At 33.3% G+C, this 25,290-nt stretch overlaps 1 protein-coding gene across 4 annotated transcripts in view; it reads left to right on the top strand.

Moving 5' to 3' along the window:
* Trpc4 (transient receptor potential cation channel subfamily C member 4) overlaps positions 1–25,290 on the top strand; it is a 246,401-nt gene that overhangs the window by 66,981 nt on the left and 154,130 nt on the right. For all 4 annotated transcript variants that reach the window (XM_087199594.1, XM_087199595.1, XM_087199591.1 and 1 more), the window contains one exon: positions 2,309–2,712. In XM_087199594.1, coding sequence (XP_087055720.1) covers positions 2,335–2,712 — 378 coding nt within the window. In that variant the 5' untranslated portion in view covers positions 2,309–2,334. The remainder of the gene's footprint in view (positions 1–2,308; positions 2,713–25,290) is intronic.

The raw sequence follows: 25,290 nt of genomic DNA, 5'->3' as shown, positions 1-25,290 counted from the left end.
GCAGATATTTTTATTTTAACCTTTATTTTGTATAAGCTGTATTGAAACACTTGTTACCAGTCAAAAACATTATTAGTAAGAAACCTTGAAATCAACTCTGAAAGAAAAATTTATATTGTTTTTCAGAAGTCATAGGTAAGGACAGTGAGACACTAAAGAAGTATGTATGCTACGGAGATATAATATAAATCCCAGTTATTATGATGAGTTGTTTAGATTGTAGTCCTGGCAGAATTACAGTATGAAGGCTGGGGCATTGGCCCCACATGCTCTTACACCACCATGGGTCTGGGAAAGAGGCACAGGGGAACTGGGTCATTGTTAACTTTCTCAAGCAAATATTTCAATGATGCAAAAATGGGACATTCAAATCGGATTATGAAGATGAGATAATAACATAAAGACCTCAAATCATTGAAATTTTAGCTATACTGGAAAACTAGTAAATTGTCCTTGTTATCCTATAATACAAATACTCTTACTATTAGTCCAGAATAATTCCTCAAAATACTGAAATTATAATCAGACTTTACCCATGTAATTTGCACATCTATAAATAATACATATTAAACACACAATTTTACTTTGTCAATGAAGATACCTTAACAAAATACTAAGTCTAACATGCCAAGTACAAACACGTTATGAAATAAGAATTTTATATATTAGCTCCTTGTATTAGTTACTTTTTTCTTGTTGCCAAGACAAAATACCAGACACCCAAAGTTAGAGGGGAAGGGGTTTATTTGATTTATAGTTCATAGTTTTCAGTCAATAATTGGCTGGCTCCAAGGATAGGATGGCAAACAAGCATCACAGAGGAGAAACAGCATGGTGCACACAAGGTAGCAAAGGTAACAAGAGGGTTACCAGCATCTTTCTGCCCCTTTTATCTCATTCATGGTACTTAGGGTGGGTAGCACCCACACCCTTAATCTTTGATCAAGCTTATGACCACATAAGGTTTTTGGGGGACACCTAGACCTAAACCATAACACTACTTTACCCAGATATTTGAGAAGTGATAATGAATACTCTGGATATCAAAGGGTGAAGCTAAACTACTTGACTATTGACATCACTAATAAATTGAAGTAGTGTGCAAACAACTTATAATTTCCCAAACTAAAAATCTTAAACATGATAATACCATTAAATCGATGTATCTTTAATATACAGATAAAGTACCCTTCAAATCAGATTAACCTGATGAAGTCTATAAAGATGAATTATTCTGAATGAATGTGAGTGTTTAGGTAACTAAATGAATGTTTAGGCCATTCATTTCAACTTTACATAGCAAATACATGTAAGTAAACATATATGTTTAAATACATATAAGAATAAAATAGTTCAAGTGACAAATGTGGAGCCAGGCATAGTGGAGCACATCTATAGGCCCAGGACTCTGGGAGACTGAGGCATGAGAATTAAAAATTGGATCTCAGCCCAAGCAATTTAGAGGCTTAGGAAGACTACCACAAATTAAAAATAAAACTAAAAAGAGCTACGAATGTAGCTTAGAAAGAAAGCCCTATGTTTAATCCCCAGTATTAAAAAAAAGAGGTGAAAGGAGAAACTAAATGCAATAAAGAACTTATATTCAAAATGTAAAATATGTGTGTATATTTCTCCCTATATATATTATAATATATGTATATTATATATAGATGTAATGTTTTAAACTAGGGTGATACTAAATCAATAAAGCTTCCAGTGATTTTATTAACTTAAGATTATTTTGGATTTATTTAAAGCAGTGTTTTCATCTTCAATTATATCTTTGCTGTAACTTACAAATAATAAATTTTATAATGAATATATTCTTGCTTTGTGATTTATTGTTCATCACATAAAAGTGAGAGAATTAAAGAATAGCATTTTCATAATACTCTATTTAATCCTTTTTCAATTTCTTTCTTTTGGAAGTGTAATTGCTTAGTCTCATCTGAATAATTAATATCATTACTACACATTCTTCCCTCATGAATTCACTTACAAACAGAAAGCAAAATAAAATTATGTTCATTAGGCTTAGCATATTTTATTGACACTAGTGTCATCAATTCACATTAACTTTGATCTTAACACTTAATAACATAAACAATAGACTATATGAGAAACAAAAAGTATTTTTCCAACCTACTGTTATCCCATAATCATAGTAGCATCTATTTGATTAGTAAAGTTGGCTATAAATGATGTATTTTAATATTTCCTGATATGGTTTTAGGACATCAGAAATTATTCCTAATTACTTAAAAAGCATTCTAACACTAACCCTTGTGTTTTTTGTTTGTATTTTCAGAGGTAAAAAATAGCATGGCATGAAACATGGCTCAGTTCTATTACAAAAGAAATGTGAATGCCCCCTACAGAGACCGTATCCCTCTGAGGATTGTCCGAGCAGAATCAGAGCTCTCACCATCAGAAAAAGCCTACCTGAATGCGGTGGAAAAGGGAGACTATGCAAGTGTCAAGAAATCCCTAGAGGAAGCTGAAATTTATTTCAAGATCAATATTAATTGCATTGACCCTCTTGGAAGGACAGCCCTTCTGATTGCAATTGAAAATGAGAATTTGGAACTCATTGAACTGCTCTTAAGCTTCAATGTCTACGTTGGAGATGCTCTGTTGCATGCCATCAGGAAAGAGGTTGTCGGAGCTGTTGAGCTGCTACTGAACCACAAAAAGCCAAGTGGAGAAAAACAGGTACATTCAGTAGTACAGTTTTTAGTTTATTTTGCCTGCAGGAAGTTTCTTTCTAGGTTCAAATTCCCTGAAATTCTAAGAGAGATGAAGATTAAAATCAGAACTATTATAACAGAAAACTGCTCTTAAGTCCACCCTCCATATCTTACAACTGTCACCCCACCCTGTGTACTTCCACCCTGCAGTCAAATGTAATTGTGAGAACTAAAGAAAACAAAGCAACCTGTGTAGACATCTCATAAATTGCAAATGTCTCAATGTAATGCAGAACGCTGTTTGTGGCTGATTGCATACATGTGGGTGTCTTTCCTCTGGTCTTTCATTTTCTGACATCCTACACTATCAAAGTGAATTGTTTGGTTATTTACCTATTTAACCTGCTTGTCTGTTCTGGACTTTTGCATCTTACTGAAAAAGTGAGTTATACCATCTAATTTTGATATTGTCCTTTAATCCAGTCTAGTGAATTCTTTTAAACTGAGATCTAAAGAAAGAAACAAAAATAATTACTGAACAGCAGCCGAACTCTGATTCCAGGCTCATTTAAAATTTACGAATGACAAAAATGTAGCTCCACTTTATTGTTACTATGAGAAAATAAACTGAAATTATAAACATAATGTGTTCTTTTTTTCTCCTATCCCTGTATTTGGCAGAAGTGAAGAAATCATAGACAGGCATTAATAAGAAGTATGCTTGTGTCAGTGTAGATTCTTCCTTTTGCCATTGTCCTGTGCCTGAATTGTTTGATTTTGTTTCTTTTCACACTGAACTTCTCACTTTCCTATGTCAAGACTAAGAGACTAATCGCTTCTCGGCCTTTTGGCTAAGATCAAATGAAGACTAAGAGACTAATTGCAAACACACTGAAGTTACTTCAGTGGCTCAAAATCTGTACTTTAAAGTAAAATCTTACAAAATGTGTGTTATTAGGCCTCTAGCAATTTCTCCCCTATTTGGTATTCTCTATTTCTGTAAAGGACAGACTAAGAAGTGTGACATTCTTTTAAAGCTTTCTCTTCTATTGCTACCCTTATCTTTCTTTCCTGGAAGACTTTTATCAGAACCTTTGCCATTATTAGTAAGAGAACTTCATGGCTATATGTCTCCGTGCCTTGCCAGAAGCCTATGTTCTGAGACCCATTCTTACGTCTCATCCAAATTCATCCCTCCCCTTTATCTGAACCCAGATTTCATAATACATCACTCTAACAATACTTCTATGCTTATTGCTTTACCTGCTGTTTGTTGTTTCATATAGTTGTTTGTGAGTTAATTTCTTATCATACTAAAACTTTACTGATAAGAAAAGTTGCTCATTCCATCAATCCTTCCAAACTTGAACAAATCTAGGTTGAAATAGACAAGTAATAATAGTAATATCCAAAAACATATTTTATGTTATATCCCAGAGTTTCATCACTAAGCAATTACAGAAGACTTAGATGGAAATGAACAAGATTCTGTTTTTATCTGTGTAAGCTAAGCTGGTACCATAGTCGTCTTATGATTTTGAAATTCCTTCTACTATAATATCCCTAAAGCATTTGCAGTTTGTAATAGCAATGTATTATATTGTGTACCCTTTTGTTTTATGTCTACATAGTCCACCAGAAGACAGATATTGAGACTGGTATTGATCATTTTAGATTGCAGGAAGGCTATAGAACAAAATTGTCATTAAATGTATTTTTAAATTTTTATTAGTGAAGAACCTTCTTAGCTCTGTTTTCTAGAGAACACTGACTATATATTTCAATGTCTCTTTAGACAATGACATTTGTGTTTATCAAATGTCAGCTTACTGTCTGGAGAAGATAGCTGCTATTATGAGAGTGTTGGAAGATGTTCAGATTCTGAGCTAAACCCTTGTCTCACAAGTAGGTCCTGTTACTTAGAGGCACTTGATCTGGTTCTTGATAATTAATAAAAGGCAGTAAAAGTTTGTAATCTGCCAAGAGTCTGAAGTATCCCAGACCATGCGTTTCTGGAAGGTTTCTCTTGTACCACTCTGCTGGCCAAGAATTCCTTTTTTATTTGTGCATTCTAGAATTCCTCTTTGATGAAAGCATTCAGAATAAACAAAAATTGTATTGTTTTGTTTGAACATTATACTTTTGAAAGAACAGTTGTAATCTTCTTCAGAGTGCCTGACGTACTGTACAAGGAAAATGAAGTGTTAACAAGAAGCGCACATAGTTTAGGATACAAAATATTCTCTGGGATAGGACAGTCAAGTTCCATTAGAGCTTGGCTGTGTTTCTATGATTTTCATAGGTAATATATCTCTTAAGCAAGGCCAATACCTTTTGGAAAGATGATTTCCATAAATTAGTGTGTTGTGGGGAGCAAGTATATCTTGACATTCTTTTTCTGTTTGTTTTTTGTTTTTTTGTTTTTGCCGTGCTAGAGATCAAATCCAGCGCCATGCACATTCCTGAGACAATCACTCTTCTAGTGAGTTACATCACCATCCTCTGTAAATACAAACTTTTATATCTCATAAGGTGTAATTTCTTGAGATATTTTTGTGATGATTGAAAACATAAGGTATAATTTCTTTGGATAATTTTTGTGATCATTGTAACCATTTTATACATATATTATTATAATTTACCTAGCTTCCAAATTCATAACTATCCATCCTCAAAGACTGTAACACACATCATTAATTTGCTGAGGTCATTGAAGCTATGTGTTAAAATATGAAAACAAAAATATTTAACTGAACAAAATAAATGTAACATCATAAAATAAAGTGAAGAAAAAGAATCTAATATAAAAATCACATAAATCTGATTATTAGAATATTTACAAAGATCCTAAAACTATAGATGTATACTAGAAATGTATTCGTCTTTTACAAGTTTGTGAAGTATTACTTTACTCTGGAAAAGAGGCAGTGTTTGGTGGCATCTCCAATCACAAGGCTCTGAGACATCAGATGAAGCTGTGTTCATCTTAAGTACATTGCTCAAAGTAAAACTTTAGATGCTTGATGTGCCAGTCCTTAGGGCATTTAACCTCATTCTTTTTTTGAGTCTTAAATTCTAGTTGTGAAAACAGACAGGGGAAAAATGTAAGAATATGAATAAAATTAGTCACAATGAAAAAGAAGGAAAACATCTTCTAAAAGTTATTTAATTAAATTTACTGGACTTGAAGACTGTTACTGGGTAGAGAGTAGGAGAGCAGGGAGGAGTTGGAAGGAAAAGAGTTTACTGGCTTATTCCTTGGGAAATTTAAGTCATTAACTGAGATAGAGACTATGAGAAAAGGTTTATGGGACCCGATGGAATTTATTTAATTTTTTATTTATTGATATGATATATGAGTTAATGAGTTAATCAACAGTGACAGATTTGCAAAAAGGCCTGTCATTAGTATATGTGACAGAGAGAATATAGAAGCAAATAAACATCACTTGTCTTTCTGCAGCTCGGATATTTATGTTCTCTTCTTGACTTTAAACATTGTTTAAATATTTGTGATTTTTAGTATATCAAATGATTTTCTTAATGCAATATTTAATGAAATGATTTACATTTTGTCAGGTAAAGAAAGAGGCACAGGTAATTAAATATTTTCTGTATTTCGTGTACACCTTTATAAATCAGGATATCAAGTTCCTAGGTTTTAATTTATTTTATTATAAAAGTACAGACCAATAATTTTCTTATCCCTTTCATATAAAATATATGTAGCACAGATAATCTATGGCTCTCTACATTAAGCAGAGAGATGGAACTTTATGTATTCTTACTTGGAGTATTCTGTCTCTAACATCATCGCAATGGTATTCTCTGATGATTTTATTGAACTTTCTGTAACCTTCTTATACCCTATTTCTCTAGAGGGAATAACTAAGAATGACTTTCTAGCCTCTTTTTCAGTGAATTGATTGGTTACTTGACTTTTAATTATCTTGCAGGCCTTTTTCTTACATGTCTTCTAAGGCCAGAATCAATTTCAGTTTCAGCTTCCTCAGAAAATGTTTATCAGAGGCAGAACTTGCTTTTGCCCAGTCTTTATTCACATCAGCAATTCTAATCTTCAGCATCCTCATGATCCTGAGCAGGCCGGTTCGATCACAGATTATAGAACACCACAGCACCTTCTGATGCTTGAAGTCTAGAGTACAGTCCTAGAATTTGTACTTCTAAGAAGTGCCAAGGTGATGGTAATGGTACTCGTATAGAGACAGCATTTTTAAGAATAAGTGATTTAATGAGTGTGGAAAGTTAAAAGGCACTTACGGCTATTTGGGGGAGGTACATTGAACCATTGCAAAGCTGGTTTTCAGATTTCAATTAATTTATTTAAATATAAATAAGTGATGTATAATGCGTAACAGCTTCTTAATTTCATTTACACTTTTATTATGCCCCCCTTTGAGAAAAATATTTTGCTGTATATTATTTATAAGTTCCACAGTAAGACACTAGAGTATTTCAGTCGAAGAGATTTTATGTGAAAACGCTACTAAAAAGAACACAAGATTTTATAATTGGCAAGGATCATGGAAATCATCTAATCCAGTCACTTTATTTCACAAAAGAAAGGAAAGGAGAGTTGTTTGGTTTCTGACATTTTATCTGATTAAAAGATCTATAAATTCATAGCTAGTAATTAACCTTGATGTAGACATGACACAATGGTGGTGAGGATGAGGATGTAGACCATGCTAACTACAAAACTAGTAAAGATTCATTGTGCCTACCCTGTTGTCAGTAGCTGTGGGAAGAATTATACTTACAGTTTTTTATTTAGTCTTTACATTATCCTATGATCGGAGGTGCTATTATTATCTCCGCTTATACATGCAGAAATGAAAGCAGGAATGTCTTGAGTAACAGCTTCCAAGTCATGAAGCCAGGAAATGCAATGCTTAAACTCCAGAGCTTTTCATGTTAACCTCCATACTAGTCTGGCTATTGTCTCAGCACCAGTTTGAAAAGGAGTCATTTAAATCATTACCTAATTATCTTAATGTAGATTATGAGTCAGACAGATTTGAAAGAATCTCTCTCTCTCTCCTTTAAATATTACAATGTCATTTTTAATTCAGTTGCTCAATATATAATTGTGATCTTGACATTGCAATGGGACAAGGAATAACACAGTCATTAGAAGCTGGAAGAGCAAAGAGTGACAGAAATGTTCATTTCTAGCTTCCTTCACCACATGCTAATTTTAGATATCTGAACCTCTTTGAGCTGTAGTTTTTATGGCTGGTAGTCTGTAGGCAAGATTATAATTTATCTGTTTCTTAAAGTCTAGTGGTAATTTTTGTTTCATTTCTTTTCTTTGTTTTTGGTATTGTGATTTGAACCCATGGCCTTCATACTGGATTTTGTCTCCAGACCTTTTTATTTTTGGAGACAGTATTTAGCAAAGTCTCAAAATTGTGATCCTCCTGCTTCAGCCTCCCAGAATGTTGAGATTATAGACACGTAACACCACACTTGGCATGATGTTTTGCATTTTGTAAAATTGTTTTTATAAGGTAATATGTAATACTGACATAATTTTATTAATATTATAACTATTATGCCATTATTTCTGTCTTCCTATGACAAATATATACACTATTACCACAAAATACACTGAAAAGATGAAGATAAACATTGACAATATATCCACTAGAGTATAGGACTTCTTTGTTCATTTGAAAAATATAATCATTAGAAATAGAAACCTAGTTCAAGAAGAGTAATGAATTTAGTACAGTTTACTCTTTTTCTTTTCATCTCAGTAAATACAGGGACCATATTTTATAGCTTTAGCAAATTTCTAATTTCAAATTTCTAAAAGAGCATTTTGAATGCTCTTTTGGGCCTTGGAGTCATTGCATATCATGAAATCAGAAATCATACAATGTGAAGTAGAAGATTGGCATTAACATGCTAATGCAAATACACATCCAACCAAAATATGCATTGGTAACTAAATATACTGAACATTGTACAGTGGATTTGGATGCTAATAATTAGATCCCTGGTTAATGTGCATCGAAGTTTGTTCTTTCAGCAAGTCTAATTTTTTTCAGATTGACTCTGTTATACTTTAGATCTACATTGTTCTCCAAAAGTCTTCGATGTTTAGAGGTGGAGCTTTGGGAAGGTAATTAGATTATGGAAGTGTAGATTAATCCATTGATGAGTTCATAGAAGACCGTGCTGTTAGTAGCCAGGTCACTAGGGGTGTGACCTGGAAGGGTATAATGTTCTCTCCTGCTCCTCCTTTCTCTTTCTGCTTCTTGGATGACATATGTTGATCAGCTTTCCTCTCGTGCCTTTCCATCATGCTGTTTCTCCCCTAAAGCAGCCTACAATGAACTGAACTCTCAGTATCAATGAGCAAAAATAAAACAATCCTTTAAGTTATGGAGGTTGGGTATTTTGTCCTAGCAATGAAAAAATTACTAATACAGACTCCATTTACTTTCTGTTTCAATAATCAAATTCCCTCACAAAGTTCACTTTGAACTCTTGTGTGTATAAGATGTTCCTCCTTGTGCTTTGGATTAAGTAATTTGTCCTCTACAGTTTCATGAATATTATATAGTCATTAGGAAATCACATGTATACCAAGACTGAGTCAGCCCATTATCACTGGTGCATAGAATCCTAGAGTTCCCTGTAGAATAAAAGAGAGAAAGTAAAATTATTAATTATACTCATTTCTCACTCCAAAAATACTTACCACATTTGAGACATAGCTAGACATGTCACTGATCATGCTTTCTTTATACTCTAATGTAAGTTATTAAAAGAAAACCAAATTATAAATGGAGAACAAAATAAAAGATAAAAGAAGTATAGAGATAGATCTTTATAAAATGGAAAGGGGATCAAAGGTAGAGGAAAGGGAAGCAGAGAGAAAGAGAATGTAAAAAGGATTTAAGATGTATTAGGTACTTGTACCATCTCCACAGAAGGAATGTAAATGTTATGTACTGCAAACGTGTTTTAATAAAAAAATTAAAAGTAACAGATATCTTAAAAACAAAAGTGGTTTATATTACTTTCTTATTCTGCTATTGACATGAAAAAGTTGAAAATTATCACCAAATTTGATTTTTATAATGCAGTCAATATAGGACAAGTACTTTGGAAGAAAGCAAAAATTGAGTGTTATTATTGAACAGCAGGAAATTTAAAAACATAGAGCATAGATTGTATTTAGTGAGCTGGCAAATGGCAATTATGAGAGATCTTAATAATTATGTCCTAGTGAACAAATTTTAAAAGACGTACTATGCTGCACTATTAATATGATAAAGTGGTTTCAGCTAACTTGTTATTCTGAGTCATAAAATAATATACCATTTAACTTCCTGAGAGTGTTGAAGACTGGAAAATTATGGATAATCCCTCTGAAATATGTTGGCTTGTTCTTTCCTCTCAGCCTAACACACTTACTATGAGAGTAAAAAGCATTAAATATGTGTGGAGTACACAGAATGAAATAATTCCAGTCTCTTCTGAAAAGTCAGTTGAAAGAAAAACCAAAACAAAAATAGCTTCCAGCAGTAAAACAAACCTTCAAGTGTTTAAGTATTTCTATTTCACCTTATGATAATATGAGACAGTGCTCTTTGTTTTTAGGCAGTCAAATGCAATCATGTAGGTTTCTTGGAAGGGAGGGAATGAGAATTTCTGAAAAGAGTTTAGAGAGAGAAAGACTTGGATATAAATTCTGTCTTAAAAATCTCATTTAGTCAGCCTCTAAAATCATTTAGTCAGTTTAGCCTCTTTCTCATAAATAGGAAAAGAATTACAATTTCTACCAAACCAGGTTATTATGAAAATTAGTTAACACACAAAATGCCTACCAGTAAAATGTGTACACTAAATGTAATCCTTCCACTTTGATGCCATTTGAAAGTTATTATATTCTTACAACCAGCCATTTATAGTTATTATATTGAATTTAATTAAAATGCATATGTCCCGAGAAGATGCTCAATATTCTTTAATGCATAATGAACAGAAAAGTGTTAGTGCTATTTGAAGAATAAATTTGTATTAAAGTATCAAAGAAGGAAATTAATCTTGCAAATATAGGGTTTGGTGAAAAGATTTTGGGGGATCAATTTTATTAGATCCCTATAATCCATTAAAATGTTGTGATTAAGTCTACATACAATAACGTTTTCCAGTGAGTAAGGTATTGGAATTCTTCATTAATTATGATACTCTGAAAAATTAGTCACTTAGGAATAAAGTGAGTCATTTTAAAGTTGTAATTAAATGGATGCATGTGGTATTAATATAATTGGGAATCATAAAGGGGGATATTACGAATAGAATGCATTGTAACTGCCTTCAACATGCCCTTTTCTTTTGACCTGTTATATTTATTTATATTTTATTAGAGGCAAAATAAATAGAGTTTTATTGCTTTAATACTAGAAAAAAACAAGGATTTGAATATTGTAGAATTTTAAATGTTCTTTGCAAGAACTAGTTTTTGAAGCATTTAGAAAGGTGCCCTTATTTTCATTATTGTTTTGTACATGCATTTTTCTGGACTAATTTCTAGATATATTAAAGTTCCCAGTCACTGTTGTTTGAATCATTTGATAGAAACACCTGACAGTGACTCTAAGCCATGAGTTTTGAGCATGTGAAAGCTGATTTATAGAATATAGATTTCTGAGAGAATGCTCAAATGAGTGATTTTTTTTCTAGGGTGAGACAAATTGATAGCTGCAAATGTATTACCTAGATGCATGAACTCTTCTTCCTTAAATGAAACGGCAGTGGGTGAGTGGAAAAGCTTTACCCGGGCACCATTCTCACTCCTTCTCAGTCCAACCTAACTGCCACACTCCTGTTTGGCTTTTGTAATCTCGGAGGGAAAGCACTTAGCTTTATTTGACTTGGAGACTTAAGCTTAATTGTTAAGCAACACTAGTATCACTGTAAGTGTGAAATTTTTCATACAATACTATGCTGAATAAAAGTTAAACTAGAAATAACCGTGTGATTACTTAGACTTTATATTTTGTGTATTTCCACTCTCCAAAATATCAATAAGTCTTCAATTAGTAGATGGAATATTTTCTCAAAAATACTAATATATAATTTCCAAAATCAAATAGTTGTGGGTAAATTATAAATATATGTTACATTTTACTATAAGCATTAGTATAACCATTAGTAGTTCAAAGGATAATAATGAGAATTTTTAATAATTGAACATTACAGTATATTTAGCATTCTTCTGAAATCATTCTACATCTTTACCTCATTTAAATCTCATAATCGCCTTTGGGATAGGTTTGTGAAATACTGCCATTTTCAAAAGAGAGGCCAACTTGCCTAAAGTCATCATCAGTATCCGAATACAATTATTTGTCCCTCAGTATTCATTGGTGGCTTTTTTCCAGATATGAAAATCTATAGATGTTCTATCACCTTATAGACAATGGGGAATTTCTATATCTGCATACCATCTCCTCACATCCTCCAGTATACACTGAATCCCGTCTAGAGTACTTATCATTCCTTCTATCGCTTGGGTATCCTATGTTTCCCAAAGGTCCAGATGTTAAAGGCTTGGTCCTTGGTCTGTAGCACTAGTGAGAGGTGGTGGAAACTTTATTATGCAGGGCCCAGTGGGAGGTCTTCTAGTTAGTGTGGGGGCTTGTTCCTCCTCTTACCTCGCAGAAAGGTGAATAGTTTGCTCTGCCACAGACTTTCTCTACCAAGCGCTGCCTCACCACAGGCTAAAGTAACAGGAATAATGGATCATGGACTAAAACCTCCCCAAATGTCAGCCAAAATAACCCTTTCTCTTGATAAGTTGATTATCTGTGGTATTTGTTGCAGTAACAGAAAGCTAATACAATGCTATGTAAATATTCTATAAATCATAATTATACTGTATTGTTTGGCAGTGACAAGAAAATGTCTGTTCATGTTCATGCCAAGGCAGTTTTTTTTCATATATTTTCAATCTATAGTCAGTTGACTCCATTCACACTGAAAGTGAGATTCTGCCTTCATCTCCTGTAAAACTGCTGAGTTGTGGAGCTCAATCTAGCTGACTCTCATGGCTGCCTTAGGATCTTCATGGAATGCTTTTTTAAGCAGTCACGACTAGGTAGTGGGGTTTAAAGAAGTCAGAAATAAATGCGTGTATATGAGCAAGGAACATAAGTACCTTTTTTTTTTTTGAGTACCTGCTGTGTATTTTCACATTTATTTTAATCAGATCCTTCCTCATACTAAACTACTATAGATAAGAAAATTGAGGCTCAGAGAAATTGAGTACCTTGTCCATTCAGATTTTAATGTTTATGTTTCTCTGATTTCAAGGCCTTTACTCTTACTTTGCAATATTGCCTTGTCATTTTAGCCATCTCATGTCCAGCAGTCTCAGCCCTTCAGAACGTGGGACAATTTCAGAATAAAACTAGGTTCTTGAGTAGAATGGAAAGGTGTTACCTCTATGACTTGACTCTATACAAATGTCCTGAAATTTATTTAGCCAAAAGCTCTTGGCAAATCTTAGCTGCACTAAAATTACTGATTTAACAAAACTAGTTGCCCAGTTTCTTCCATTCCTCCTAGGAAGAGATTGGCAGTAATAAGGGAGACACTGCTGGCACATTGAGAAATTGTTGGGAACAAGGAGGTGAGAATGGCACATTAACAAGAGTGTAGGAGATTAATGTCAAGCAATGCACATGTCAGTGTGATGCAGTGGTGGGTCTGACATAGCAAGGAAGGGAACTCTGCAGAAGCATGCTTCTGAAGTGAAACTTGACAGCTTATACTGTAGAGACAGATCCTGCCTCCTATGCTGAAGGTTATTTTCAGACAACACACATATTTTCTTTGTTTATGTACAACATGGAATATGAAATATCAATACAGTTAAATAGTCTGGTTCTTTGCTACCATCATATTCTGTACACCTCTTCATCTCTCTTAGAATATTATGCTGAAAATACGTATCAGTTTCTGTAACTTTCTCTCAGTTTGTGAACATCACAATTATCACTCATTCATATGCTACAGGAGTGTGCATTTGTCTTACTGATGTATACATTTATCCTGGAATAGACTTGCCTTGTAGTAAAACTTCCATAATGCATTTACACTCCATCTTCTATCTTAAATATATTAATTGGAATGGGGTCCTTCCAAACTCTGTTTGAACATAGTTCTCCCTAACTCTTGGGTAATAGACATAGTAATCTCAATACAAAGTTTTCTCCTTTCCCTCCATATACCTCTGTGTTTGTGTGTGTGGGGGGGAGGGGTGTTGGTAAAGCAGAGAGAAAGGAATATTTGTCATTTGTCAACAATAGTTACCAACCGTTGTTGCAACCTTTGGGAAGGCAATGGTCTTTTAAAGCCCTTGTGGTTGATGTGAATTGACTTGAGCAGTGATCTCTCACTTCTGTTGGCCACAGAGGTGGCTTAGTCCAACTACACTTGGCCACAAAGAAATCCTCCTCTCAGAATGCACTCTAGACACCAAGGTCTTCATCTTTTGTATTTTGGAAGTGCATGAGAGACTTCTCCATGAGGAATCTGACTGACAGTTGTGAACTCTGGAATTTCTCCTCTACTGTTTCAAGTACCTGTAGGAACTTTAATTTTTAACACCCTGTTATCTACACAGCAACATCTTCCCAAAATGTTGGTTTTCTTTCCTTGTATATATACCAGATGAAGTCCCTGATATGTACTATGTGTTTAATAAACATTGGCTAAATTTAATAAAAAGAACCTAGAGACAAGACTCCACAAACTCTTGGTAAACGCCTGGTGTCACATTTTTACTTGTTAGGTTTTAAAATGAATCTTGTCAACCAATTTACACACACACATACATGCACATGGAAATGCACACACACAGAGTTAGTGTATAGTGTATGAAGATCCTACCAGACTTTCACAATAATGCATAGAATAATGAAACTGCTTTTCTTAACATCACAAATAGGTTTTAGGTTGGAAGAGATGCTAATGGTGATTTAGTACAATCACACATGCTGTATTCATTATCCATGTTAAGCATTCTTGATAGAAGATAACACTTTTGATCCCTTTTCACTTCCACCACTGCTGAGCAGCAAGGACTCAGGATGGCTAGAGAAATAAGAAAGTGAGGAAAATAGCTTGGATGAGTGCTATGGTTTGGATCTTAAGTGTCCTCAAGAGGCTTATGTGTTTAAAGTTTTGGTTCCCATCTTTAAGAAGTAGAACCTGGTGGAAGGAAGGTCACTGGAAGCATGCCCTTGAAGATGTGAGGATCCCTCTCTCTCTCTGCCTGTCCCCACCCCCCTCTCTCCCTCCCTTCCTCCTTTATAGCCACCATATTGTGAGTAGGTTAGAATGCCAAGTGACCATGAGCTCATACCTTTGAAACCACAAGCCAAAATAAATTTTTCATCCTTTTCAGTTGACTTTCTCAGGTTTTAGTCATAGAGATGGAATGCTCCCTAACAGGGAGCAAAGTTTAAATAAAGGAATCATTCATTTCCTCATTTATTATCTTTATTCCTTTATCATTAAAATTATTTTGGCTGCCCATTGTGGCTATTTTAGTCAGCTTTCAATCACTGTGACAAAATACCTGAGATAAATGTATAAGGAAGAGAGGCTTATTTTGTCTCACAGCTTTTGGGATTTCCATCCATAGTCAGTTGGCTCCATGCATTTGGGCCTATGACAAGGCTGAATATCATGGACAGTAGGTTGGAGTGGCAGAGAAAATTGTTTGCTTGCTTCATGAAAACTAGGATGCAGAGAGACAGGAAGATCCCAATATTCCCTTCAAGAACACACCAATGATGACCAAATTTCCTCCAGATCCCACCTGCTAAAAGAAACACCACCTCCTATTAGCACCACGCTGGAGACCAAGTCTTTAATATATATGGATATAGGGAGCACTGACTAACTAAGCCACAGAGCTGTCCACAACATTGTTAAACTATAGTGACAAAGAAATTTCTTACAAAGGAATCTAAGCTAGCAATCAATTGCAGCTTCCAGATAAATTATATGTAAATTGCATCTTCAGTTTCTCTTCTTTATACAATATTGATTTTCTAGCTATTTATATTTATATTTTGAGTATAAGGGAATCATGTCTAATGCCTTAGGATTAGCCATATTAAATTATCCATAATAAAATGAAGAAATGGTAATTAAAGATAATAGCATTAACACTGTGTTTCTATGAGTATGGTAAAGTGTACTAAAAAACTTTTCAGTGATTCGGGAGTTAGTACAATAAAATGACATACAAATGGAATCAGTATGAAATATTATGCTATACACTGATACAATTATTAACTTTTTAAATTCTTTACATTAATGTTAAAATTTATATTTGTTAAGTATACAATAAATATTGCCATATATACTTATTTCTAATATATATATTTTTTCTCATATACCATTCTATAGTATTAGAGCTCATTAATCCTTTTTCATCAGAGGAGCTTTCCATTCTTCTGAATTGACTTTAAATTACCAGGTATAGAAAAGTACACATTCATCAATTCGATTCCATTTGGAGGTTGTGTGCTTTAGATCACGTGTTCTGGAACCACCTGTTGTGAATAAATTTTTCCTTTATTGTACCATATTCTTCTTAACCCCCATTCAGGCTACCTGATTATTTCAACCAAAATGCAAAGAGTCAATGTCTAACCTTGAAATCAGAAATAATTTTTTAAAAATTTTATGTCACACACAGAGAGAAAGAGAGACAGAGACTTCTGTAACTACTGCATTTTAATGATAGGAGAAAGGTGAAGTTTAGAGAAGTTGAGAAAATTTACCAAAGATTACCAAGAATACTTGATTCTGAGCCAAGTCTAAAATCAGGTTTTAGTTTACAATCAAATAAAAGTATGTGTCACATTTATGACTTTAATTTCAGCCTTAAATATTTTGTGTAGGAAAATATAAATACAAATAAAATTTTAATTTTGGTTTCCAATTATAAGGAATGTTTCATGGTGGAAAATGTCATGTTTATAAATGTAGAAAAAGATAAATTCCTCTCCTAACTCTGCCACTTACTATGGGTGATCCTGTAATTATTTAACTTGAAACAATGATAATGGCTATATTTTATAATTATAAAAATCAAGGTTAGGGGCCAGGGATTTAGCTCAGCGGTTCCTGTGCCTGCTTCACAACCACAAGGTCCCAAGTACAAAAAAAAAAGAAAAAAAAATCAAGGTTAGAATTTTGAAATACTTCAAAAGTGCCTAGTGCATGTACATTTGATTTAATATTGTTATTACTATCATTATCATGTTGATTAATTTTAAAGTCAAATGTGGTAATTTGATCTGTATGTGAAGATTCACCTTTGTGTCATGCTTCTAAGTTATTATGATGTGCTAATGTAGGTCACAGGAGTCAACCTTGACAGACATTAGAGACAGCCACTGAGAAAGGATTTGTGGATATCTGCGTAATGATTTCAAGAGTTGTGAGTTGGCGAGAGGACAGATGGAAACAGGGAGCTTGCCCATGACCCCAGAGTTCTCTAAAGTCAGAAGAAAGAAAATGGACTAGGCTTATAGACCTACAGAAAAGTTTAAATACATACATACATACATATATATATATATATATATATATATATTCTAAACACATTATACATCAACAAGTAAAATGGTTTTCTTGATAAAGAAAGAAAGAAAAAAAAGAAAAGAAAAATGATGATAAAGGGAAAATGTTCAGATATGGCCACATATCTGTTCATATGTGTTCATATATGTTCATATGGCCACAGAGAAAATATTTAGGTTTCCTTAGGGATATCTTAAGGGACAAGTTTCCAAGAGGAGACAGAGCATTGTAAGCACTGTTAGGATAAATGTATGGTCTCTGGTCACTCATGTCTTTTATTAGCAAAGGTAAAACAGACAAATGTTTTTGACCATTTTAAGCAAAAAGATTGTCACTTGGTGAATACTGGAGCCTTTTAAAAATACATGTATTAGTTTTGAATATCTGTCATGAATTTAAAAGTAATAGTCATGTGTTTTATATTCTTTCTGTGATTTTTAGGTATATTGCTTTTTCATTGTAGCAGAGGTTTCTTAAAATCATCATAAAATCACAAGTTTCCATGAAATTTGTCCAGTTTTACTTGATTTAGTACCTGGAACAAATGTTTGCTTTAGAAGTTGCCTAAATAATATTAACTATTACCCAAAACAATGAAAGTTTATGAATCATTATGAATTTTTAATTTTTTTTAAATTTTACTTTCTAGCAAAAATCATAATGATATTGTAGGGTTAATAGAATGTTAATGTAGTCTCCTCATTATGAATCTGATTGAAAAAAGCCATAATCAGGCAAAGATCATTTTTCAATGAATAACTGGTATTCTATTGGGAGTCTATTTTCATTTTCCCTAGGATTTCATTCACTCCTTCTGTGTATTCTATCTACTATCTATATGTCCAATAATCATCTACCTAGCTAGCTTAAAATAGAGAATAAAACATCTCAGAACTGATTGTTACTGAAACTTGAGACTCATAAATTGCAACATTTTTTCATTATTAAATCTAATAATTTTAGTTCACTGCTAAAGGACCTGAATGGAAGAGGGAAAATTAACTCTTCTCTGCAGACTATGTACTTTCTTAAACAGCAAATCAAAAATCCCTGATATTCACTTTGGTTGTGGAAAGTAAAGCCATTCTTCCGTCAGGAGAAATAAGGGTGTCCATACATCTCTTTTCTCTTGTGTAGCAATCCCTGCAGCATGTTGGCATGGCTCATCACAGGACTTTTCTCATTAGCTTCACACCATCAATTCCTAGATTTTTTCCAAATGTTATTTCAGTTATTTTTGTTCAATCTCAGACAAGAACATTTGAAAAACCAGTTGTTTTACTAACACTTCAGTTTTGTATCTATATATGAATCCTGAAGAATAAATTTTTGCAGTCTTGCTTTTCTTAAGATACTTACAATCAATACATCATGTGGTACTGACAAATGATATTGTTATCCCCATTTAATTTGTGAATTCTTCTAAAAGGACGATATTCCCCTTTAGTTAGTTTCTTATGGTGATTACAAAGGCACACCACACACACAAGCACCAATACACATGCACACATGCACACACAGAAACTCTTAAAGTTGTTGATATTGCACTTTGGTCTTTTATAATAAAACCACTTCTCAGTCGGTTGTACTGTGATGATGTTTGTATGTTCAATAGTTTCACAAACTTATGAATACATGTATTAGTCTATTCAATATGCATCAATTACACTGTAAATCTCTGATTTCTCTGTTTTCTTTCATTGGCTACATAATTTTATATACATTGTAACAAGTAACTATTTATGAGATAGGTAGATGAATGAATGCAGCAGATTTAAAAGCATTTTTACTCATTAAAATACTATCAGGAAAAGAAGAATTTGTCAAGATAAAATCAAACCTCAATGATCCGTATAGTTAAGGTGAAAATTCTGACCTAGGTAATTTTCAGAATGAAAACAACATTCACACTTTTGTTAAGAAATTATCTGAGAGTATATTTTCCTTACAATTTGGCCACTACTTCATCATAATAATGTGTAGTATAACATTTGGGGACCCTTCCAACTTGGCACAGTCAGATCTCCACATAAAGAGTGGTATTTTCCTTGAAAAATTGCAATTCTCATAAACATCTGTATTTGTTAGAAAAAATATAAATATATATAGTATATATGTATGTATATATGTATATATGTATATATATGTATATATGTGTATATATGTATATATATGTATATATGTATATATGTATATATACATATGCACACACATATAAATCATGCTTCAAATTTTCCATATAAAACACATATATAGGGATAGACTATGTATAGACGTATCCCTGGGTATTGGTATTAGAGCACATTTTGTTTTCTGTTTTAATTCTGCACATAAAAATCTTTAGACGCTGTGGTTCTGGCGCATGCCTCGGAAGTGCAAGGACCCAAGTTCGATCCCCAGTACCAAAAAAAAAAAAAGAAAGAAAGAAAGAAAGAAAGAAAGAAAGAAAGAAAGAAAGATCTTTAGATAATTGGGCATATAGCTTTTATAATGGAAAAATATCAATGTCTCACAGATCATAGTGCTTTTGCACACTAGCAAAATTAAAGTCAGTGAATGAGAAAGAGGTCATGAAATACACAAGCAAATTAGGTATTGAGTTGTTTCTTTGGGAATCTTCAATTGTGCTATTATAGTAATTAAAGAAAGTGACATGAAATTTAGGAATCTTATACCGACTTACCAGGCCAGTTCTTTTAATATTTATATGTGAAATATAAAACTTTAATATTCTTTTTTTTTTTTTTTTTTTTTGGTACCGGGGATGGAACTCGGGACCTTGCGCTTGCGAGGCAGGCCTCGGAAACACTGAGCTAAATCCCCGGCCCTAAAACTTTAATATTCTTAAATGTAATTTTCCATTCTTAAAAATGTAAGTCCAGGGGCTAGGGATTTAGCTCAGAGGCACCGTGCCTGCCTCGCAGCAAGCAAGCGCAAGGTCCTGAGCTGGATCCCTGGTACCGGAAAAAAAAAAAAAAAAAAAAAAAAGTGAAGCCACATTTGCAATCATTTTCTGTATCTTCATGTTCAATATTACGAATAAAACTTTATATCTCCTTACATTTGTAAGGAGTGTCTAAGCAGTTTCATCATCCTGAGGTCACTTGATTCTGTGAATAATCAGTTAGTGCTATTATCTCTAAAGGGGAAGCTGGTGAATAACTAATGAGGCGCTTGAGGCCAGCCAGCCAATGAGTGGATGAGCCAAGATGCCCGACCCCTTAGCTTTATCTCCTCAATTCTTTTTAAAACAAATGATCCAACCACACATCCAATTGCCTACTTACAGTAGCCAGGCATTCAGCTTTCCTACCTGACTTTGAACCTCAAATAATAGGACTGACTCCACATAGTTCTATCAAATTTTATTAATTAATGTAAATCTACATTAATTCATGAATAGCAGCACCCTTTAGTAAATATAATGAAAAAATATATAAAATGTGAAAAAATGAAGATTAATCTTTCAGTAATTTTTTACCTCTGAAAGATACTGTTTATTTTCAAGTGAACTAGATCTGTAATAATTTAGTACTATTATTATTTTGTATATTTAAAATAAGATCATAAAATTCAAAATATCTGGAAAAAATGAAGTTACAAACAGTATGATAAGATTGATCAAAATAATTCTATTTACACTTAATGATAGATAAGCAAAACACAGTAAGCAATTATGTAATTTCCTACATTTAATACACCATCAATATAGAAAAATGGATACCCATAATTTTGGAAGAGAATCTTTCTGGAAAATCAATTTAGCACTGTTTAGTGAAAGCAAAACCAAAGCAAAAGAAGTATTCATGTTTTTACAGTCATTCTTTCACACATGCAAAATGGAGAATGTATTACACACCTAAAAATAAAGATGGTGATTAAGAAATTACTATATACTATTAATTAAAATACTATACAACCAGAACAAGAATGTTTTTCAAACATTTAAATCTATCTGAAGTATCAAATAGCAGCTGAATTCCATATAGAGTAAAGAGATAATATTATATTCAATTAAATTATGTGAACATTGAATCTCTTTCCAGGGCTTGAATTTACACATGTTCTTGAGTTTTTAAAGCTTAAAGTAAGATATTTATCCTATATAAAGTCCCATGGGTAAGCCTTTAAAGTTACCATTTGTTCTCAAATCACTGCCCTATTTTAATGAATTAGTGCCTGGATTTCACTGAGCAAAATCTGGAGGAAAAAAGGCCAATAGATATTTTTATTAAGATGAGAGTAATACCAACATTTTTTATAATAAACATGCACACAGAAATTAAAACTTGCAAAATATTTGAAATCAATATGATAAAATGATATATTTAAAACATAATGATTAAAAATAAATAAATGCTATTGAAATATACTATTCCAATCTTTCATAAATATTTCTAATATTGTGAACTTGTATAACTTTACTATCAAAGTTAGAAAAGATAACAGAAAATTTATGCTCAACTCATTGAAGATGTAAATTCAAAAATCTTAAGAAAAATATTTTTTTTAAAAATGTAATTCATTACCTTAGCATGGAAAGGTGAAACACATAATTATAACTAAATAAAAGAATGAACATGAAAGCTTTTGATGAATTTTGTGTTCATCTATAAGAGGGGAAATATACAACAAAAACTTTAGCAAACCAAGAGCGGAATAGACAAAAACCTTTTCTTAATTCATTTTGGAGAATCTGACAAAAGAGAAACAGCTTCTATCATTTAAAATAGTGGTACAAGAAAAATAGAATATCAGTAACAAAATAAAGTTTCTCATTTTCAATAGTAAAATTGAATATTCTATGCAATACTCTATTGAAATCCTTGGTTTGAAAAACAAAAAGTAAAAAGAAATGAGGACAGGAAAATATAAAAAGCATGTTCAGATAATTTGTCCACACAAAAAAGTCTACAAATAAGTTATTAAAATTAATAAAAATGTTTTTAAAAGTCATGATATATAATATCAATATAGAAAACCAAAATAGATTTTAGAAATTAATTAAATTTATTTCATGCATGATAGGCACCAGTATCAGAAAACAATTTAAAATTGTATATGAATATATACTCAAAAACATATATAGTTATTAAAAGAGAGCATTTTCAACATAACAAAAATATGATTTGTCCACCATGTAGCTAACACAGGATTGGATAAGAATTTTAAGAGGAAAACTAAAACTTTATTGAAGGCCCCTTTATTTCTAACTGAAATTTGAGTCCCTCTCATACCACTGGGCCTTGTTCCTTAGCGATTCTTTCACGACGTTGTTCTTTGTTTCTAACTGTATAAATGCCCCATTTACTGTGTTCCACTTAATTTCATTGCATCAAGATTTTACTCTCAGATTTACTGTCATACTCCTCAACAATGGTCTTGTCCAAATCCTAAAATATTCCTGGCTTCTCTCAATCTATCTTTGTTTCTCTCCAATATTGTCTTTAACTCCACCTTACCTCAACCACACACTCCCATATCCACACACAGGACTGTTATTATTAACTATACTGCCTCCAGGGTCATGATTTTTTCCCTGCTTCCTTTTCTAACACCCTTATTCTAAATTTTACTCGGCCCCTCATCCCTTGTGATATTACGTTCTATATTATTTTTCCATAGCGTGTCATTATGGCCTCTCATCTACGGATAAGTTTTCTCTTACTCCTTGTTATTATTTGGAGATGGGATGTGTCCCACGAGTCTGTGTTAAAGTCTTGTCCCAAGTGTGTGGTACTACTGGGAAGTGGTAGAACCATTAAGAGGTGGGGCCTTAGGGGCCGGGGATTTAGCTCAGTGGTTCCACCGCCTGCCTCGCAAGCTAAAGACCCGAGTTGTATCCCTGGTACCAAAAAAAAAAAAACAAAAGAGGTGGGGCCTTTTGAGAGGTCTTAGGTTATTGGCACTGTCCCTTTGAAGGGGTTGTCCAACACTGGTCTCTTTTTTCTCTTGATTTGAAGCCATCATGCACTCGCACCATTGATGTACACATGCAGCCACAGACCCAACCAATGAGAACTAAAACCTCCAAAATTGTGGGCCAAAATAAACCTTTACTCTTTTAAAGATGGTTATCTCTGGTTTCTGTAACAGTAAGGGGCATCCATCAACCACGCTCTTTTTATAACATTATCAGATAAAATTCCATTTCAAATTTCATCCTCTCTCTCTCTCTATTTTGTTTTGAATCCAGGCAGACACAGAGGAGTGAACAAAAGCACAAAACCATTTGAACTAGTTTCTCTCTAAAAACATGATCACTCATTGCAAGTGGGTAGTCCATGGGTGGTGCTCAAAATCTCCCACTGCATTTCCTGAGTGCATGTACTCTCTCTCTTCCCACTGAGATTGATTCATTTATTTTTTGTCTTTCTTCAGTTACACAACAAATCCACACCTCTTCTCCCCTCCTCTTTCTTAAGTGATACTCATTGTTTTCTACTTACTAAGAAGACAGAATTAGTCCTGAGAGAATGTCCACATGATTCTACCACCATACCTACCAATCTACCTAAATATGTTTCTTAGCATTCCAGATTTCACACTCTCTAAGCTTTTCTCCTACTTCTCTGTCTATTTTCTCAATACCCTTTATATGTCCTTCCTCATCTTCTCAAAATCTAAATTTTGAAATGTCAAGGAGTTCAAATTTCTAACTACTATTTTCTATCTATACTTACTTCTCACTTGCTAAATGACATTCAGACTCATGGCTCTAAATACTGTTTGTGTGTTGATAACTGTCAAGTATAGAGCTTCACATTTCTAACGTTATGTCAAATTTAACCTGCAAAAGCAAATTCTAATCTTTATTGTATCCCAGAATACTTCTAAACAGAATGTTCTCAGTAAGTGGCAGTTCCTGTCTGGGCCAGGATGTTTAGTCATTGTTGACCACTTTTTGTGATGTTACATGTGGTATCTCATATATAATCCATTAGCAAATTCTCTTGGCTTTATCTTCATAATACATCCAGTATTAGACCGCTTGTCAAATTCTCCTTTGCAGTCTCTCTCAACCACCCTGAACTCTCTGCTTATCATAGTGCTCATCAGTTTACTCCCCTTCCCATGCCTGTAACTTTTAGTCTATTCTCAATACAAGTACAAGGTCATTCTGTTCAAAGTGGTCATAAATGGTTACACCTGTACTTGAAATGTTCCAGTGCCTTTTCCTCACTACCAGTAAGAAATGGAGTCCTTCAAATGGTTTAAATTGCATCTATTGTGCCTCACTTTAAAATATATAGTTTAAAAAATATATTTTTCTTCTATCATTGTTCAACTCACAAACAGTACCTCTATCAAGTTGACCAAAACAATAACCCTATATACTCCTGCCTCAGGATCTTTCACTTGTTATATCCTCTTGCAGGAATGGTCTGCCCTTAATGAAATCTTAACATGTCCCCTCACATTCTTCTTTCTATTCAAGTCTCCTTATGTTAGTAAGATATTCTGTCAAATGTAGATAGGGCAGCAATCCTCATTGCCTTTAGTAATCTTTGTTTCTCCCTACAACATTGTATTTTACTCTATGGCATTCAAGGAGTAAATTCATATCTTCATTTCCTTGTTTACTCTTGCCATGTGTCTTTTTTCTTTCCCTCTAGAATTTGAGTTGAATGAAGGCAGGAATTTTGCCTTTTATGTACATTGTTGTATTCACAAAACTTTGAAAAGTAGTATAAAATGGATGCTTACATGTGTTATTCAATGGCTGGAGAAGTAATATTTAGCACAACCTATAATCAACACAAGGAAAACAGCTTATATTTTGCAGAGAATGTATGATGAGGGCACTGGGATTAAGTTTGGTCTCTAGAAAGGAACAGTATTCAAGGACTCAATATGAGAAAAGACCCCAGTGTGACTGAGAAAGAGCCACTGGAGAAAATGATAATGTATTATAATTTCAAGTAAGGGATTGTGATGCCTCCTGCCTTGCCTTTAT

The sequence above is a fragment of the Heterocephalus glaber genome, unplaced genomic scaffold, assembly GCF_053883595.1.
Source record: "Heterocephalus glaber isolate CG9 unplaced genomic scaffold, H.glaber_assembly_v1.0 deba00001720, whole genome shotgun sequence".
Taxonomy (NCBI): Eukaryota; Metazoa; Chordata; class Mammalia; order Rodentia; family Bathyergidae; genus Heterocephalus; species Heterocephalus glaber.
This window is presented reverse-complemented; position numbering and strand designations above follow the sequence as displayed.